This window comes from Rhinolophus hipposideros (assembly GCF_964194185.1).
Source record: "Rhinolophus hipposideros genome assembly, chromosome: 17".
NCBI classification, from domain to species: Eukaryota; Metazoa; Chordata; class Mammalia; order Chiroptera; family Rhinolophidae; genus Rhinolophus; species Rhinolophus hipposideros.
In genome coordinates, this window is record NC_138063.1 from 58,133,785 (window position 1) to 58,154,245 (window position 20,461).

The window sequence follows — 20,461 nt, forward strand, 5'->3', positions numbered from 1 at the left end:
AACCCGCCTGGGTGCCAGGAGCAAGCACCTGTCACCGCGGGGTTGCTGCCAGCGCGCTCGCGGAGCCGTCTATTTCCGTACGGCTGGGCCGGGACCGCATTAGGCAGCGCGGGGCAGTCAGCCCCGCCCCGCCCCGCCCCCGCCCCGCGCCCGCCCCACCCCCGCCCCGCCCGCCCCACTCCCGCCCCGCCCCCTCCCCCGCCCCGCCCCCGCCCCGCGCCCGCCCCACTCCCGCCCCGCCCGCCCCCGCCCCACCCCGCCCGCCCCCGCCCCACCCCGCCCGCCCCCGCCCCACCCCCGCCCGCCCCCGCCCCGCCCCGCCCCGCCCCCGCCCCCGCCCCGCCCCACTCCCGCCCCGCCCGCCCCCGCCCCACCCCCGCCCCGCCCCGCGGCCCCTGCGCCCTCCGGCCACTGGAGCGTCGGGAGGGTCACCAGGCCCGGCGGCCGGCGGCCCCTGCGGAGCGAGCAGCACTCGGTAAGTAACAGGGTGTAACAGAGCGACGGGGAAACGCGGGCGTCGGAGCCTTTTATTAGCTGTAGGGACAGTCGGAGGGACAAAGATCGCGGCCCGGAATCGGGGGCAGTCAGGCGGTCCTGGCGCCAGAGCCTGCCGGCAGGGCTCTGTTTAGTAAGTCGCCTCCTCCTAGACGCGAGCTCGGCAGAGCAGCGCTGTCTCCGCCTTCTGTCGCATTATTCGCCTTCATAGCCTTCGTGCTGTTCTTCTCTGAACTAAGTAGCACTCGATCAGCCTCCCTCACGAGACTGTAAGCTCCAGAAATGTAGAACACTCTTTCTACTCCTGGTCGTCTCTTAGAATCCTGAGTAGTGCCTGGCACTTACCAAAACTTCAGTTAACATCAAATGTATCTCCCGGCAACACTCTTAACGTTAAAGGCCGAAATATAATTACCTTGAATCCACCGCTCCGCCCTCCACACGGTTCTTACGCAGAACTAATGCATATTAAGGTTCTTTGAAAAGAATAAAGCGTGGTGAAAATGCAAAGCATTGTGAACTCCTCGAAGGAAGGAAAAATGAAGCCTCTCTTATTTAAATTTATCATCTATACCCGTGGCCCGTTATGAAATCCCTAGTGCAGGAGATGATTTTTACTATTAAATGAATCAGGCATTTGTCAGTACTAGTGGGAGACTCAGAGTGCATTTAAGGTGGCACAGGTGCTCTAAGCTATTTTCTACGCAAGATGATGATGCTGCAACAAATCAGGGTCTGGGATGTAATGGTACAAACCAGGGTTCACAAACTTAAATGGCTGTAGGATAACTACAAGGACAGGGGTAGAAAAGCAACAGCATAAGAAGAATTATAAACGATAACTGATACTCAGGTATCAAGAGGCGATAATGTGGGCTAGGGAATGGGAGAGTAGATGTGCCATCTGAGAGATGGCAACTGATCACACAGGTCCTTCACACTGTTGTTGCCATGGGAATTAAGGACCCACTGTTGCCACATCTTCCATTATTTTCAGTAGATACTAGAATGTTTCAACTTTGTTGACAACTAATTTACAAAAAAGGAAATAGAAAAAGAAAGGTCTGTGAGCAGCCAATTTGTGATCTCTGGCTTCAGCTGGTCTCTAAGATGGGAACCAAATTCCTGAGATCACATGGAGTGAGAAGTGGGTATCACAAAGTATAGGCAAGGAGATCAAGTTAATGATTCTGATTCTGGGTGATTTATTTAACTTGAACAAAAGGATAGCAACTTGAAGAATCAAGCATAACTTTTATATGTAGAAAAAATTTTTTCAAGATACTGGTTTATTAACATGTGTAAAAGTTTATCATGAACTCGTAATTTAAGACTAAGCAAAGCATTCATTTAATTGCAGAAACCTCATTGAGCAACTCTAATGTGCCAGGCATCATCATACACAGGTGTTAATACACAAATGATTAAGACATGAGCCCTCCCACCCCCAATATGCTCATCATTGAAAGGAGAGGCAGACATATACATAAATGAATTGCAGCACCAGTGCAATCACTGTGTTCAAGGTCTGAGCTGAATTTTGAAAAGCCAGTTATATTTTTTCAGGTATAAAAGGATGTATGCATTGTTAGTGGTTCAGTACTACTAAACGTTTGAAAAATGTAAGGAAGAAGAGTCAGGAAATGAGGCAAGAAAGGTTAAGAGATGCCAGATTGTGAAGGGTCTCATAATCCCTGAATGAAGGGTAGTGTTGGTGAAAATAGGCTCGGAATAATTTTTTTAAATATGGGGTAGTGATTTTATACATGATAGTCACCAACTTCCAGAAGGGTTTTGTTTTTAACATTGGAACTGGGACATCATTTTCTTATATCATGTTGACATTCCTCAGCTTGCCGACCAGTCTGTTGAGGGGATTTTTAGACAGACTGGAATTCAGAACCCTGTCCAAGTCATTTCTAGGTCTTTGGTATTTTTCATCGATAAAAATTCAAGGCTTTGCTGTTTACCAACTCTGTCATTTCTTATTAAGACCTACTCACCATACTGAACATTTATGTGGGGGAAAAATACACACTAATTCAGGAATCCAGTAACTTCTTTTCCCATCAAAACAGGAGTAGGAAGGAATTGTTTCCGCCTTTCCCCCAAAGCAGTTCTCATTGAAACTGGATAAGCAGTTTGTAAGCTTTTGTGTTTTCTAGTCACATTAGTTAGGCTGCCTGCACGTTGACAGGTTAAAAAGAAAATTGTCTTCTTCCGCCTCCTCTTCCTCTTCTCTCTCTCTGTCTCTCTCTCTCTCTATATATGTATGTATATGTATATATATACATACATCAGGTGATGCCAAAAAATGTACACAAGTGGACACTTTGGTCAACGTTGCTCAAGCAATAGTTCACCGTAATCAGAAGTGTCTGGACCACTTTGAGCACCTCTTGTAATTGCAGAAGTCAAACGTGACTTGTATTCATCTTTTGCTATCGGTATATATTGTTACAATTTTAATCCAGTTTTCTTAAAATGTGTATACATATTTTTGGCACCCTCTATGTATGTATATGCATGCCAGGTCTGACAATTAAGTTCACAAACTTGTTGCAACACTGTTGCTAACCTTTTTTGATATCAGAGGGATTTTTCATTATGAATTTGTACCAACTGGACAGTTAACCAAATTCACTATTTGGAAGTGCTGAAAATGTTGCGTGAAAAAGACGAAAACAAACTTTTCACCAACAATTCATGGCTCTTGTATCACGACAATACACCAGCTCACATGACACTGTGAGAGAGTTTTTAGCCAGTAAACAAATAACTGTACTGGAACACCCTCCCTACTCATCTGATCTGGCCCCCAATGACTTCTTTCTTTACCCAAAGATAAAGGAAATATTGAAAGGAAGACATTTTGATGACATTCAGGCCATGTGATAGCAGCTCTGATGGCCATTCCAGAAAAAGTTCCAAAATTGCTTTGAAGGGTGGACTGGGTGCTAGTGTTGGTGCACAGCTTCCCAAACGGAATCCTTCGAAGGTGACCATAATGATATTCAGCAATAAGGTATGTAGCACTTTTTCTAGGATGAGTTTGTGAACTTAATTGTCCAACCTGATGTGTGCATGCGCAGAAACATTAATATGATACCCGGTCTTATTGTACTATAATATAAGACCGTGTCATATTTAATAATGGAATGGAATGGAATAGAATAGAATGCTGGGTCTTGTATTAATTTTTGCTCCAAAAGACACATTAGAGCTGATTGTCCAGCAAGGTCTTATTTTCGGGAAAACACAGTCTACCTGTTCTACTAATGTGTATTTAGGTTATCCCCAAATGTTTGCTTTTTCAAGCAGTGCTGCTATGAATTTAAACTACTTTTAACTTTAGCAAAACATGAAGACATTGTCATATATCAATTGTTATTTTAAAAAATAGCAAATTTAAAGATAATGTAAAGATGATAAAATTAAACATTGTAAAAGCAAAACATTGGCAGTTTAACAGTTTTATGCCACATTAAAATTTATAGCAGTCCATTTCTTACAACGAAATATACTGGACATGAGTATAAGTGCATTTTGGATTTGCAAAGTAATTAGGCTTTATTCTTGTGATTTATATTTATCTTTCCTACTCATTTTTCTCCATTATTATGGGTATTATTAATATGAATGCACCAGTTCAGTCTTCTCTAAATTAGAGCAGAGAATAACCCCCCATTGATATCATTGAGAACATTGATATAATTTTGTTTTGCTGATGAAAGGAGAATGCCCTCATTAAAGAAAAAGTTGCTGTCAGCTGTCTTTTATTTTTGAGCTGTGTCTGTACCCATAAGCAGTTTGTATATGGACCCAAACATATTTATTATTGAAAAATTATTTGTTCAGGTATCCTGTCTCAGCTTTACCATGCAAATTTTACCAAGTAAATTACATATATATGCATGGCCTTGTTTACTTCTCCCAACTATTCTTATATAATTCTCAAAACTAACCTTAGGTGAGAAAGCTGAACGAGGCTAAGAAACTTGATTGTGTTACTAGATAGTAGAGCAAAGATTCAACCCAGGCCTCTAACCCAAGGCAAAGCCCATGTTTCTAATCTCTGACCTACACCATGCTACACCACTGTAAACTAACAATAATTTCTGTTGCATGCTCAGTCTATTTTATTTATATACATTATCCCCATTTTACAGATGAAGAAGCCAAGGTTTAGAAAGGTTAAATAATTTTAGGATTACAGCAAGTAAGTGACTAAACTGAGATTCAAACCTAGGACTATTTCACATCCAAACACCCACCTAAAATGCCAGTATCTTTTATGCACTTTATATGTACAAGAAACAATGCTGAGAATGTTTTCGAAGTGTATTTTTTAGGATTTCCATCAGTAAATACTTTTGGTCTGTAAATCCATAGCAATTAGGGTAGCTTTCAGGAGTTGTAAAAAAGGCCATTGGAAGGAAGAGGTACTTAACAGATATATATACCATCTAAAAAATTTATAAATGTTTCCTTAGAATGTTTGAAACAGTTATTTCTTTTTTTTAAAGTGTTGTTTTATTGTTTTGGAGCCAGTGTTTGGGACAGAGAAGTGTCATCCAAATAAAGCATTTATTCAAGAAATTGATTTATATTTGGGAACCTTGGAGACAACCAGATGATCTTTTAAGGATAATAATCTGACCATTCCCCTTCTCTGGATTTAAGCAGAGAAGTGGAGATGAGGCACCCAGACATATCTAGAAAACGGATTTATTTACAACAGAGCAGGAGTTGTTGAACTGCTGCCCGTTCCTGTGTATAGACCATGAGCTAGCAATGAATTTTATCATTTTAAATAGCTTTTCAAAATGAAAAGAAGAATAATCGTTCATGACATTTGAAAATATTTGACATTCAAGTTTTCAATATCCATAAAATATTTCCTTGGCATACAGCCATGCAAATTTGTTTATTTACTGTATATGGCTGCTTTCGTATTATAATGGCAAAGTTGTGTTGTTGCTACAGAGACAGCTTGGCCTACAAAGCCCTAGTTTGCTGACATTTGCACTAGAGGGAATAGTTAAGAGTACAGAGTTTGAAATCAGATGGAACTGGGTACAAGACTGTTTCTGCATCTGTAAAATGTTGTCTCTGTAAAATGTTTAATGAGAAGAGGTAAACTCAGAAGAGTGACTTAGTGTTGCCTTCTACCAAGGAGAAATAAGGATAAGTTAGAGGTTTCTATGGTTCTTTTACTTGACAGTATAATAGAAAACACAATAATATAACAAAAGTGGAATTTTATAGGCTATATAGTTGCAATTATAGACAACCTTTTCTCAATACTTTTGCATAGGCCACACATAGTGGTAAGGACTCCTGAGTGCCAATAACAGCAGTCTCAATTCAAACTAGCTTAAACGATAAAGGGAGTGGTTTGTCTCTCAAAACTGAAAAATACAGATGTAAGGCGTGTTTCAAACTCCATTGCTCCAGATTGTCTACACCTTCCGGATATTGTCCTCATACTAGTTTATGGCTACGTGGCTATGGCAGTTCCAGTCCTCTCGTCTGTATAACACATGGATACCCACAACCATTGAACCAGAGAGCTGAGCTTCACTCTGATTAGGCCAATGTCAGATCTCATACCCATCCCAAACCAGTCACAGCTGTGAGGGATATGGGAATCAATCTGTGGGGACAAAACCCAAAAAAACAGTTTCCAGGCTCTCGGCCTCACATAGAAAGGTGCTGGCTCGGGTAGTAAATGGCCATCAACTGTGATCAGATGGCCAACAGCTGTGGCTAGTTGGCCGTCAGCTGTAACCCGTAGGCCATTGGCCACTAATATAACGGCTGTGGCTACACTAGCAGGAAGGAATGGGGGCTAGCAAGAAGATGGTGGCTGGCAAGCGCGGACTCCTGTTAGGCAGATTATGTAGATCCTGCTTCCTTTGTCTCCAGCCTAACCGCCAGTGAGAATATATTGGTTTGACTCCCCTATCTATGGCTCCGTGGGTGTTCCTGTTTGGCCTTACCGTGTCCTGCGTTCTTGGGCGGGGAGTGGGAGCGGAGACCCTGCAGGACAAATGGCGCAGCGAGCAGGGTCCCCCGCACGACACATGGCGTAGTCGGCAGGATACGGTGCTGGCCAAAGCTTTCCGAAGGGCAGTGGAGCAGTTTGTGCGTATGAAAGCTCAGTCTCAGGAAGACCAAGAGGAGCAGCTGCTGGAGAGCTCGATTCCCGTGGAGGGGTGGAAAGACGTGGATGGTTCCCCAACCAGCAGAGGCCGGAGAAAGCGAAGGTTGTTGCCGCCCTGTGGGCTGGGAACTGCTTGCTGAGGCAGCCCAGATGCAGGACTTTTAGTCCCAGGAGGAAACGCTTGCTGAGTCCTCCGTGGGAGATGAGGGTGAGGTCAAGGTCGTCCCTCACCCCCAGGACAGCCCTGGTGAATGACTATGGACTATGGGGAATTGCCTTCTATCCCTGATTTAATGGACGCTTGACTGTTTGGGAACACACCACCATGTAGTGGGACTGGCGGATGTTTGCTTTTGTGTCTTGACTGGCCGCCATTGATAATATGTAAGCACCTTGATGTGAGCCGCTGTTGTTCCAGCACAGTACCCCGAGAGGCCCAGAGAGAGAGTGGCAGTGCCCTGAGGCCCTGGCTGTGTCCAGGAAGTCTGGCTGTGCCCAGAGAGAGTGGCAGTGCCCTGAGAGTCCCTGGCTGTGTCCAGGAAGTCTGGCTGTGCCCAGAGAGAGTGGCAGTGCCCTGAGGCCCTGGCTGTGTCCAGGAAGTCTGGCTGTGCCCAGAGAGAGTGGCAGTGCCCTGAGGCCCTGGCTGTGTCCAGGAAGTCTGGCTGTGTCCAGAGAGAGTGGCAGTGCTCTGAGAGGCCCTGGCTGAGTCCAGGAAGTCTGGCTGTGTCCAGAGAGAGTGGCAGTGCCCTGAGAAACTCTGGCTGTGCCCGGGGAGACAGGTGGTACCCTAAGAAGCCCAGGAAGTCTGGCTGTGACCAGAAGTACTGTGGTGGTGCCCTGAGAAAAGCTGGCTGTGCCCGGGGAGATTGGTGGTACCCTAAGAAGCCCAGGAAGTCTGGCTGTGCCCAGAAGTACTATGGTGGTGCCCTGAGAAAACCTGGCTGTGCCCGGGGAAACAGGTGGTACCCTAAGAAGCCCAGGATGTCTGGCTGTGCCCAGAAGTACTGGGGTGGTGCCCTGAGACACCCTGGCTGTGCCCGGGGAGACTGGTGGTACCCTAAGAAGCCCAGGAAGTCTGACTGTGCCCAGAAGTACTGGTGGTGCCCTGAGAAACCCTGGCTGTGCCCAGAGAGCCTGGCTGTGTTCAGGATAGTGCATTCACCTCCAGGCTCCTTGCACAGGGCCCCTCGCAGAAGACGCTTGTCGCGTACATTGTGAGGCGAGACCCTGTAGGGGTGGAGTGTGGGGACAAAACCCCAAAAAACAGTTTCCAGGCTCTCGGCCTCACATAGAAAGGTGCTGGCTCGGGTAGTAAATGGCCATCAACTGTGATCAGATGGCCAACAGCTGTGGCTAGTTGGCCGTCAGCTGTAACCCGTAGGCCATTGGCCACTAATATAACGGCTGTGGCTACGCTAGCAGGAAGGAATGGGGGCTAGCAAGAAGATGGTGGCTGGCAAGCGCAGACTGCTGTTAGGCAGATTATGTAGATCCTGCTTCCTTTGTCTCTAGCCTAACCGCCAGTGAGAATATATTGGTTTGACTCCCCTATCTATGGCTCCGTGGGTGTTCCTGTTTGGCCTTACCGTGTCCTGCGTTCTTGGGCGGGGAGTGGGAGCTGAGACCCTGCACGACACAATCCCACCCCTATTTTACCAAGTGAAGACAGGTTGGATGCTGGGGAAAACCCAACATTGTTCACTATAGAGTTATTTATAAGATATTACGTATAATGTATTTATAAAGAAAGCAAGCACACTACTGCTTATTTACTCCATTCTTAACCTCTCTTTTTTAAACTGATGCCACCTATGTTTTTATTACAATAGCCTTATTCCAGAAAGTTCAACAAGGATGGTTTGGCTCCTGCCGTAAAGATACAAAATCCTGGGGTTGTGGTCACAGCATCTGGGTTCTCAGCACCTCATTTCTGTCCCAGCAACATCACAATCAGCACTTTAGGGACCAATGAGCCTGAAGTTCCTGCAGCTGCTGGATCTAATGATCCTGTCTGGCAGCTGCACGTGGCCTTCCAACATTGGGTAGTATTGCTATCCTTTGAGAGATTCTTGCACATCAGTGTGATACTAGAAATTTTTAAATATTTATTTCATTATAAGAAAGCTTTTATGCTTTTCAACTTAAAGTAACAACTGTTATCTGTAAAATTGATTGAAGTGTTTATGTATAAGGTAGCCTACTTAACGTGATCTGGGCTAGTCCTAGTGTGTTGTGGGAGACTTCAGTAATACAATGACCTCTTAGCCCATAATTGGATTCTCTTTGTAAAAATCTAAAACAAATAAACACTAAAAACAAAGGTCCATTTTTAACCTGCAAACCCTTACAAAGAAAGCCTTAAGCTTTTGTGGAAATAGAACTAAGCTATTAATGCCACAAAATATGGCAAGGAAGGTTTTATTCCTATCTCAAGTATACAGATTCTCAGATTGGCTAGCTGTTATAATTCCTTTTCATAGGTTTTCTAGTAGCCATTATATAATTAAACATTCTTGTCATGCTTAACACTTGTTTCCTGAAAAGAACTTTAATTCAGCATTTGAAAATAGTGTCATGTCTCATTGAGACACATGAAATTTCTAATTTTATAGGATCACAGAGATTTAGAAAATATGTAACCTTTACAGCTGACAAATTTTGTTTTCGCATTGTTCAAATTATCACCTCCTCTTGTTTCTTAACTCCTAGTACTGACTTTTCTGCCATCAACATTTATTCTTACTGTATGCAACTATAGCCAAGTAAGAACTCCAAAGGGTGACAGATACTTGAGATCTGCTCCTCACATTAAGGTTTCTGACTCTAGAAATATCCTTCATCCAATCAAAACAGCTAATTAACTTCCTTTAAACATCCTGTTTCCATTCCTCTGGGGAAGGTGAAGGTGACTTAAAGAGACTCTTAACTAGACTAGTGCTTTTTAAGTGAAGAAGTGATAGTCTCTGCCACCATGAAAAAGAAAAAGAGGAACTGAGTAAGGAGAGAGAAGAGAGAAACGGGATGACTTTTATGCATTTTCTTTTTTTTTTAATTTATTGGGGTGACAATTGTAAATGAAATTACATAATTTCAGGTGTACAATTCTGTATTACATCATCTATAAATCCCATTGTGTGTTCACCACCCAGAGTCAGTTCTCCTTCCATCACCATATATTTGATCCCCTTTACCCTCATCTCCCTCTCCCCACCCCCTTTACCCTTTGGTAACAACCAAACTATTGTCTGTTTGGATGATTTAGTTGTAACTTTTAAGTACTGTGAAGTCTCAGATCAGCTGACATTTGGTTGTGTTTTCCACAGCATTTGTTTTGAATTACTTGCCCCAGAGCAAAGTTTGAGAATTTTAAGGATTCTCTTTTTTCCAGCCATCCTACATGGCCCCTGTTTTGATTTTGCGAATTGGCCATTTTAACATTTGGGTGCATTTTGGGGGGAGGTGAACGTAATGTTGTAGGTGATGTTGCATCTCCTCAGAGAGAACATTAAGTCTCTGTACCCTTTGCGTGCAGGGCAGCTGTAATTGGTAACTGGAAATGGAATTGCAAAATGTGCCCATCTTATCACTTCTCTCTTCATTGACCACAAGAGGGAGGACTTTCCAGCCCTCCCAGAACAATCTCTACTGCTGATTAAGAAAATATTGTCAGTGGTTAAAAATTTACTGTTTATACAATCAACTTTATTTTTAAATAGGAAAAAAGTAGTTTGTCTTAAATTACTCAGTTAGGAATGAATAATATTTATTTATAAATATTTTTAGAACTAATGCTGCATTTTAAGTTATGGAGAATTTTTTTCTTAGAAGAATATTGCTTCTTTTCTTTCCCTTAGGAATGTTCTAAGACATCTCTGTTGCTTTGTGAGTAATCAGAAATGCAAATAGCCCCTCAAGAATCAAGCTAAATTTAAAGAAGACTTACTTAGAAACATTGGATGGTGAATCATGGAGTGCAAGATTGAGGGAAAAGAAAAATACCAACACAGCTTGAATTTACTGAATAAAGTTAAGAACATGAAAGAATTAGCAGAAATGATTGATGTAGTACTCATAGCAGAAGGAGAGAAATTTCCTTGCCACAGACTGGTCCTGGCTGCTTTTAGTCCTTATTTCAAAGCTATGTTTACTTGTGGACTACTTGAATGTACTCAAAGGGAAGTCATACTTTATGACATCACAGCAGAAGGTGTGTCAGTTATATTAAATTACATGTATAATGCAGCTTTGGAGATCACTAATGCCAATGTACAGACTGTAACTATGGCTGCCTATTTTATGCAGATAGAAGAAGTCTTTAGTGTGTGTCAAAAATATATGATGGACCACATGGATGCCTGCAACTGCATAGGTGTCCATTATTTTGCACAGCAGATTGGAGCTGAAGATTTATTTGATCAATCAAAGAAATATTTATATCAGCACTTTGCTGAGGTGAGCTTACATGAAGAAATACTAGAAATTGAAGTGCACCAATTTCTGACGCTTATTAAGTCTGATGACCTTAACATATCCAGAGAGGAAAGCATTCTGGACTTAGTTCTGAGATGGGTAAATCATAACCAAGAATTGCGCAAAGAGCATCTTGCTGAGCTTTTGAAACAAGTCAGATTGGAACTTATAAATCCTTCTTTTTTAAGACAAGCCCTGAAAAGGAACACAATGCTTCTATGTGATGCAAATTGCATTGACATAATTCAAAACACATTCAAAGCCTTCAAGACACCCCAACAACAACCTCTAAATCTTCGTTATGGCATGGAGACTACTAGTCTTTTGCTTTGCATTGGCACCAATACTTCAGGAATCAGGTCAAGACATAGGAACTATGGGGATGCCAGTTTTTGTTATGATCCTGCATCAAAGAAGACCTACTTTGTCTCATCTCCCAAGTATGGGGAGGGTTTAGGAACCGTGTGTACTGGTGTTGTCATGGAAAACAATGCTATAATTGTGGCTGGAGAAGCAAGTGCTTCTAAACTCTCTAGACAAAAGAACAAGAATGTTGAAATCTATAGGTTTGTATCTAGCACTATATTTATAAATTTATTTTCATTATCTTGCTTTGACATTAGCAACAGGAAAAAGTACTGCTGAAAGAGTGATGACATCTTAAATGACACGTAGTCAAATTATCCTGTAACTACACATTTTACATATATGTGTAAAATTCATAATGAAATCACCCACATTTTAAAATTATTTTTATATCCCTTTTTTAAGAACATGTAGTTGAATTTGCATAAATTAAATGTATGTATGTTGTGATTCCATTGTATATTTTCATTCTTCCTTACTTATCAGTATGATAGGATAAAATGCCTTGCTTTGTTTTTGAAGAGCTTGATATAACTTTTAACCAGAAGAAGAGTTTATTACCACTGAGTCCTTTGAACTGAGTTTTTTTAGTTCCTACTTCAGAGTAATAAGTAATTTTTTCGCAAATAAAAATTATCTGTCAGTTTTCATTCTCTATCCTTAATTTGTGGATATTTCCTAAACCTCCAATAGTGTAAAATGTTTGTAGCCTCAGTAAGAATGCTTCAATCCTAGAATTGTAAGAACAAAGGACTTTGCTAAGAAGTAGCATATCATCTAAGTTTCGTATGTGAGGACACATACAGTTGTTTATTATTTATTCAGCAAGTATTCAGTATTCAGCTCTTCAATCTAATTGGGTAAATAATAAATATGCACACAGAATACATACTAGAGTAAAGCTCTCCTTCAATATTCTTTTCCTCTCAGTTCCCTCTTACCAGGGTTTGTTAAGACTTCAGACAGAAAATAATTCTTTATAGTAAAGTTGGGACAAAGAAAAAATTAAGAGGTCTACTATTTTTCTGTCAACTCGTAGAATTCCATTATCTGTTTTAAGTTATCAGCCTGTCCCTTTTTCACATTCATATTTTGGAGACGTGTCTCATCTCTTCCAGTAGTGAGAGGGGAGGGAATGCAGAGCCCTGGCTGAGTGACCTGGACCTATCCCCATCGTGGCAGGCCATGTCACTGAGCAGCAGGAGCAGCCTTCTTCAGAATTGTCAGGTTTAGAACACAGAGCCAGGGTATTAATCCTTACAGGAGGATGAAGCTTTGGCTTTCCCCACATGGTTCTTATAAGTTTGTGCCACTTGTTTTATTTGCTCTCGGTTTTATTTGCTCTTGGTTAGATGCCCCTTTTTCCATCTGAGAGCCTCTTGTTACAAGTACCTCAGGTTCTTTAAATAACTCTTTCTCATCAAGACAGGCCCCAAAACTGCCATCAGAATTTATTTTCAGTAAACATCCAATCCTGTCAACGTGTCTTTCTCTTTTGATCCTCAAACATCTTTCCTCTTCTTTTGAAACTCTGTTTCCCTTTCTTACAGCATCTGTCTGACTAGATGCCCTTTTTACCTATCTTGAATTCAACCAGGTTCCCATCACCAACCAGCTCATCCACATTGGTCAGAATTAAGGTGAAAGTATCAGTTGCCCTCCTCATTCCCTCCAATAATGAAACTGTCGGCAAGGCAAATAATGAAATCATCAGGAGCATTGCCTTGGACTTAAATGAGACTTCCAACAGATGTCGGCATAGTTAAAATCTAATAACACTGCTGAAGATAACTTTAGTGCCAGTTTGTGACATGTGTGAGAAATCATCATCTTGTGGTATTCTTCCTATGGTATTTCTATTTCTTATCCCTTTTATTTTTGCCCAGATGCTCTTGAATGTGCTCCTACTTTACAGTTCATAGATTTTCATGCAGATATATTTCTTTTAGACTTAAAAAAGGAAGTAAACTAGTACTCTGTTTGGCCATTTCTTTTCAAAAAGGTATACCTTTCTAGCTCCTTTACTTATCTTCCATACTTTGATATACAAACAGCTGAGGATATATGTTGTTTTTAAATGATCAACCTCAGAGAACGTTGAATGCTTTTGTCACTATTATTTTCTTTTTTATGTCATACCCATTTTTCTTAATAATAAATTTTATAGTTTTATCTGGGCATTTTCTCTCCCCATTTTCAGTTCAAAATGTTAAAACAAACTCAGATTATCAAGTTGCCCAGGAAACTTGTACATCCAACCATCATGGGACGTATTTTGTTCTTGGCCCGTTTCTTGAATCATGCCTCAGAAAACAAAACCCCATTTTTTTAGTTCTATGTATATATTCATTCATTGGCTTTACTTCAGTAGTCCCCACTATAGATACCTAATCCTCCTTTCTCTTCTAAAATCCAGTACAATTTAAAACAGTAGTGAAAATACTATTATACCTGTGTTCTAAGAACTTTGGTTTCTTACCTAGAATTACATATAAGATAGCTATTGTGAAATTTGATAAATTTCTGCATTCAGTTTGTGACAAGCCAGGCATGCCCACTAGGAAAGGAGCACAATCTTCTAACTTTCCAGTCAAGCTTAAAATAAAAGGTTATTTCTGGAGAAGAATGTAAGAGTTGACCTATAATAACTGGAAAAAACTCCTATAAATGTGATCAAATATCAAATGTTTGATTCAAAAAAGTAGTCTATACTTTATACTCTGTATAGAGCATACACATATAATTTCTTCATTTGTTTCCAAACAGAACTTTTATTCTTATTTTCCATATTTTCCTGTTTTTGTTTTGTTTTAGTTTTGAAGTCCAGGTATACTTTCCGATTTTCTAGAACAGATCTAACATCACATATTTTACCCCACTGTCTCCGTAAGTACTTTTGTCCTTCATAGACTATGTGTCCAAAATCATGATGGGAGAAAATAGACTCACCACTATGAAGAGGTGAGACAAAGGCTAGCCACAGATTCACGTACTTAGTAACTATAATGCCATACACATGCATATGCACACGCACACACACATAATCAGTTCATGTGTCGTTCTCCTGGAGGTACTGAGAGACCATATATCCTAGTGTCCCTACCTCCCAAGATTTTTCTCAGGCTGACATCATTATTCATGGAAGAAACTTAGGGGATTAATATAGGTGTTAAATGCCCAGCAGACACCTGCAGATGGGTTTTTATACACCTACAGGTGCTCTTGATGCTGTTGTAAGCCAGTTAGAACTCAAAGAATAATCCTTAAAATTCTACACATCCTACATCATCCCATCAGAAGTCTCTGAATTGAGATATTTTCAGAGTTTCTGCTCTAAAACTGATTTCTTTAATGTAGTATTAAAGTGAAACTTCTAGTCCACAGAATGAGACTTTTTCTTCTTTATTTTTACTTATTCTCTTATGGTAAAATTACAAATGATTTTCTGTAAGACTTTCCTATTTGTTCTTGATTTTATTTCCCAGAATTAGGAAATGAAGACTAGTCATGGATAATCTATATTTTTTCAATTGATTATTTTTCTTAAAATTCTGCAGGTAGGTGTGGTTACTTATTTCTGTGCACATTATATTTTCCTCCTCAGTCTTTGCAAAAAAAAATCATAAACCTGTGTCACTGTCTTATATTGATGTTTTTTCCTCTCTAATCAGAAGAACAAAATCATTTTTAGTTGGAAAAGTAAGTTTAGTGTGTTTCTTGGATAAGTTGTTTTCACGTTAACTCTAATCCTGTGTTCTCTCTCTGTTAATTTACAGGTATCATGATAGAGGAAACCAGTCTTGGCAAAAGTTATGCACAACTGAATTTCGAGAGCTCTATGCTCTGGGCAGTGTTCATAATGACCTCTATGTTATAGGAGGACAGATGAAAATTAAAAACCAGTATCTCATAACAAACTATGTTGATAAGTATTCTGTAGAATGGGACAATTGGAAAAGGGTGTCTCCCCTCCCACTACAATTGGCGTGTCATGCTGTAGTGACAGTGAATAATAAACTTCATGTGATTGGAGGTTGGACCCCTCAGGTTAAGAAATTTCCTATATACCTAATTGGCATGGCTATGCTGAGTCTGGCTGCTATGTTGAAAAATGTTGTAGTTGTTGAATACTAAAAGAGTCTGACTTACATTTTGGTAAAGTGCTTTTTTTTTTTTTTTTTTTTTTTTTAACGGGGGAATATTGTGTTTCTCCAGTGCCCATCAGCTCCAAGTCATTGTCCTTCAGTCTAGTTGTGGAGGGCGCAGCTCAGCTCCAAGTCCAGTCACCATTTTCAATCTTAGTTGCAGGGGGTGTAGCCCACCATCCCATGCCGGGATTAAACCAGCAAACTTGTTAAGAGCTCGTGCTCTAATCTACTGAGCCATCTGGCCACCCCTCTGGTAGCTCAGTAGAACCAACTGAGCCATCTGGCCACCTCTCTGGCAGCTCAGTGGCAGCTCAGCGGCAGCTTGTTGTCTTCAATCTAGTTGTAGAGGACACAGCTCACTGGCCCATGTGGGAATCGAACTGGCAACCCTGTTCAGAGCTCGTACTCTAACCAACTGAGCCATCCAGCCACCCTAAAATACTTTTTATTTTATAGAACATTAAACTTAAGATTTTAAAGTATTAAATCAGTTTAGGAGAATGAATTTTAAAGTGTGTTATTCATAGACACACTTCGTTTGGTGTTCATGCTGTGTTCTTCATAATTCTTTCCATTTTGCTAATTATGAAAGATACTTATGCTGAGAGATTATCTGTAGGGAGCACCTAAGGAGAAGGCAGAGAAGCTGGGTCCTCACCCCAGTGCTGTCTGGTTAATAGCTGTGTGATATGAGACAAGTAACTCTTAATGTCTTTTCCACATTTGAAATTCTTACTCTAAGTAGAAAACCAGAATACTCATCCTGTGTTGGCACAATTGTTTCCACAAAAGTATATTGTGATTTTAAACACTTTATGCCTTTGCTGGGCATCAGCAGATAGAGAAACAATACTGTTTGTACTGAAGCCCAGCAAAGTGATGGCAAGCCAAAACTGAAAACTCAGTGGAGTGTGAGCACAGAAGTCCTTTCTCGTGGGAGTGCCTCCTAGTGCCGTGGAGCTCTCACAGTAGTAGCACTTGAGCTGCCTTTTGCCCTGGCCAACCAGTGTTTTTTAATAGAAATTAATCTTACTAGCTCCTTGTTCACTCACATAAAGTAAATTTATTTTTGTTTCTATGATTTCTTATTTCTTCATATTTGCCTCCTGATAAAACTGATGCTTTTGTATTCATTTCGTAAGCTTGGACTTTGCCAGCATATTCTACCTGTTATAGCATATTGTACCTGTTTTAAAAACTTAAACTTTACCTTTAATACACTTAAAATTGTGTGCTATGTATCAAAAAGTACATAATCACAGATAGTAGCTGATATTTGACAAATTATTTGTAATTAAGCTTTTTCAGAAGTATCCACTACATAGTTTATTTTTCATGAATAAGCTCCAAAGACATCTTAGAAGCTTTTTACTTTTCTTCCACTAAAATGGAGATTAAATACTTGCATTAGAAAGAAATATTAACCTTAGAAGAAAAATTAAAACAATAAAGTCAGTATTTGTTTATAATGTCTTTGAACAGATGACATGTGAATATTTATTGCTTAACAAAGCTTTTGCTAGTCTGTACATAATATAATACATTAAATTGCAAGGTAACATGCGCTTGTCATTGCAACCATAATGATCATAATTCTTGATTCATTTAAAGTAATTAACTAAAATTAATTGCACACAACTTTCATAAGTATGGCAATTATTTCTGTGTGGAACACTTGCATCCAAAACAAAAAATAAATAAAAGACACTTAATCATCCTTAGCCTGAAGTAATAAAAGTTCCTGAAACATTGTAGAAAACAAAATTACTTAACCTGAAGTTTATGAGTAGGAGAAGCCACATACATCTGCTTGAGAATAAACAGTTATTCAATTTGTACTGTTTCTAGTCATTAAAATATATGTACATATATTTTTATTTATAAAATAAATATGTAAAATAACTGCAAATAATTTATATTAATCCATATATCTTGAAAATTGAATTCAGACCAATCTTATATAGGACATAATTATGGGATAAAAATAATTACCAGAACACTGAAATGTTTTTGTAATTTTGTTCCATTTGGATTAGAAAAATATAAAGAAAAATGCCTTATACATTATTAAAGCAGTTTTTCACAAATATTAAAATCCACCACTATAAAGTTTGGCAAAATAAAATTATACTGTTCTAGAAAGCTTAGTTTCATTCTTAAGGCTTTGCAGTTGCTTCAGTTTTTAATAAATGCTGTATTGTCTCACTACTAAGATCACAGATTGTGTGCTGTAACCCAACACTTTAGCCCCATTATTATAAAATATAAATTCCTCTGATATTGACAGTGTACTTATAACCTCAAGTCATGAGATTTGTGTGTTTGTGAGTTGGAGTCACTACAGTTAACCTCTATCTCCTTGGCCATCTGCTTTGATTAATTGCATTCATGTACTCACAGAGATCTTTAAATGGTATGTTATTATATTGGCTGTCATATTTCATACAGATGGATCTTCCTGATGAAGAACCAGATCGTTTAAGCAACAAACTGTTGCAGTATGACCCCAGCCAAGATCAATGGACAGAGCGGGCACCCATGAAGTACTCTAAGTACCGATTCAGTACGGCTGTAGTCAACAGTGAAATTTATGTTTTGGGTAAGAAGCAGATTGCTAAAAGAGTATAACTACTTTTTTTCCCAGCAGGTTGCCTAAGTAAAATGAAATATTCTCCCTCCCTCTTGCATTCCAGTTCAAATACATATATAACTAGCCCAACATTTTCTTCCGTTTCTTGTTTTCTAGAGCACAGGCAGATAAAATTAAAGTCCATTGACTTTTTGAAAGCAAAATTATTTTTATGGAATTTTAAAGTATCTTGTAATGCAAGAACAGTAGTGATATATCCTTATATGTACTACCAAGTAAAATATTTTGAAATGGTAATCAGCCTTTGGCCACCTTTAGTCAATGAAATGTGGGCTTTTGCAACCAACTGTGATGATCTGTGCTAACAGAAGAGAAAGTCACCATAGATAAGACATAGATCATGCCAATCCTCTTCATTTCGCCTCACCCACGTAATTTACCCACATAATTTCTGTGAAGATACATTATCAAACAATTTTTATCTGAATGCCTTTTTTTCTTAATCACTTGAATATGTGTGGTCTTATACTAGCCAGTAGGGGTTGGTGAAAGACTTGTTCATTTCCACTTAAGTGAGTAAAAACAATTCTAGAACATCAATGTATTTCCCCTATCCTTCTTCAATCCTTGTTTTTCCCCTTTTTTATTATTAAGTCCTTTGCTCTTTTGGACACATTTCATTTCCCTAACTTCATCTTTTATCACCTTCCCTCCCTCACCCCCTAAGTACAGGAAAGAATTAGACTGAGATAAGTAGGCTGATTGGACTGGTAAAATAACTATGCCAATTCTTTATTTCATTCTATCTGCACTGATGGCTAAATGGCTAAAACATGAGGAAGACAATGGGTAGCAAAAAGACGACAAAGAAGAAACATGAAATATGGGATGAAAACAAACCAAGTATTTGAATAGTTTTGTTTGTTTGTTTTACTGAAGGGAAGCTATTATCTCTTGGCTGCCTGCACAGCATGAAGCAAAATAATTAATGTACTCAAATATTAATAGTTTTGTGATTTTAAGAATGAGAATATCGTGCAACATAATTTATGACTATCTCAGTTATGAGACTCACTTATAATTATTTTTTCTTTGATATATACCTGTTACATTGTTATAACCATATGCTGTGTCATAGGCCCAGAAGAGACAGTATCCAAACTAGGACAGATTGCCAAGGATAGATGTATAACTCAAGGCTCATCTACTAATTATATTAAAGTTAGTGGGAGTCAAAAGTAGGATAAAAGTGATGTATCAATTGAACTAAAGTGAGATTTTCCTCTACTGTGGAACCACAACTAGGCTAGATGTGGAATAAAAATGATAATGTCTTTTTTGGTAAATTATTTGAGGAAAAACACCCTTTGAAGCTTACACTCCATGGCATGAACAAATGTCCACTGAATGAATGAAAGGAGGTAGATTTTAAAGAACCTGTAAGTTTTGGGTAAATGAAATGGAGAAAAGAGTATGCTCCAAGAAAGGAGGTAGTGGCGAAAGGCAAGGAAGAATAAGTATGGCATTCTTGCCTGAGTAGGGAGAATGGCATAAGCAGAGGTTTGGAGGTGAGAATGAAGGTGGTGGTAAGAGTAAAGGATGAAAAAAAAAGTAAGTAAGTGAGCCCACCAGGGGCAGGGAGTTGTGAGAGACAGAGAGTTGTATTAGTAAGCTGGGAACGCGGTTACAAAGGCCTAAGGATGAATAATTGAGAGGATAATACTAAGCAATGAGAAACTACACAGAAGCAACATGATGAAAGAATGTCTTAGGAAGCTTGGTGATGTGAGGATATGAAGAACAGATCAAAGGTGAGAAGAATTCTAGTGCTATAATTGTAGTCACTGGTCAAGAAGAGGTTTGGTTTGCTAGTGTGGAAGTTGGCTCTTTAGTAAATGGCAGTGTTTTAATCAAGGGGAAAAAAGGTGAGAGGAACTGAAAGTGGAGAGACCATGTAGAAAGCCTTTTGCAGTAGCTTACATTATAGTTTCTGGATATAGAGAAATGAGGACCAGATTCATAATCACTCAAATAAAATTTACCAATCCAAGAGTCAACTTCCCCCAATATTTGCTATTTAATTCCCAAATATATTTATAGGCTTTGAAATGGAATGAAGTTCAGTTGTTTAGATATTTTTGTGGTAGTCTTAGTTCAGATTTAATTGTTGATTGTGTATACAATTTTGGCAATTGGAATTTGGGCCAATTTCATATAGGACCCTAA

At 39.6% G+C, this 20,461-nt stretch overlaps 1 protein-coding gene across 5 annotated transcripts in view; it reads left to right on the forward strand.

The window, feature by feature from the left end:
• The first annotated feature begins 359 nt into the window (after positions 1-359).
• Positions 360-20,461, forward strand: part of KBTBD12 (kelch repeat and BTB domain containing 12) — a 129,863-nt gene continuing 109,761 nt past the window's right edge. For 3 of the 5 annotated variants that reach the window (XM_081078992.1, XM_081078994.1, XM_081078995.1), the window contains exons 1-4: positions 360-475; positions 10,516-11,697; positions 15,274-15,544; positions 18,094-18,244. In XM_081078992.1, the coding sequence (XP_080935118.1) occupies positions 10,628-11,697; positions 15,274-15,544; positions 18,094-18,244 (1,492 nt within the window). In that variant the 5' untranslated portion in view covers positions 360-475; positions 10,516-10,627. Of the gene's footprint in view, positions 476-3,339; positions 3,521-10,515; positions 11,698-15,273; positions 15,545-18,093; positions 18,245-20,461 lie in introns of all 5 variants that reach the window. The other 2 variants (XM_081078993.1, XM_081078996.1) reach the window with 2 other exon arrangements.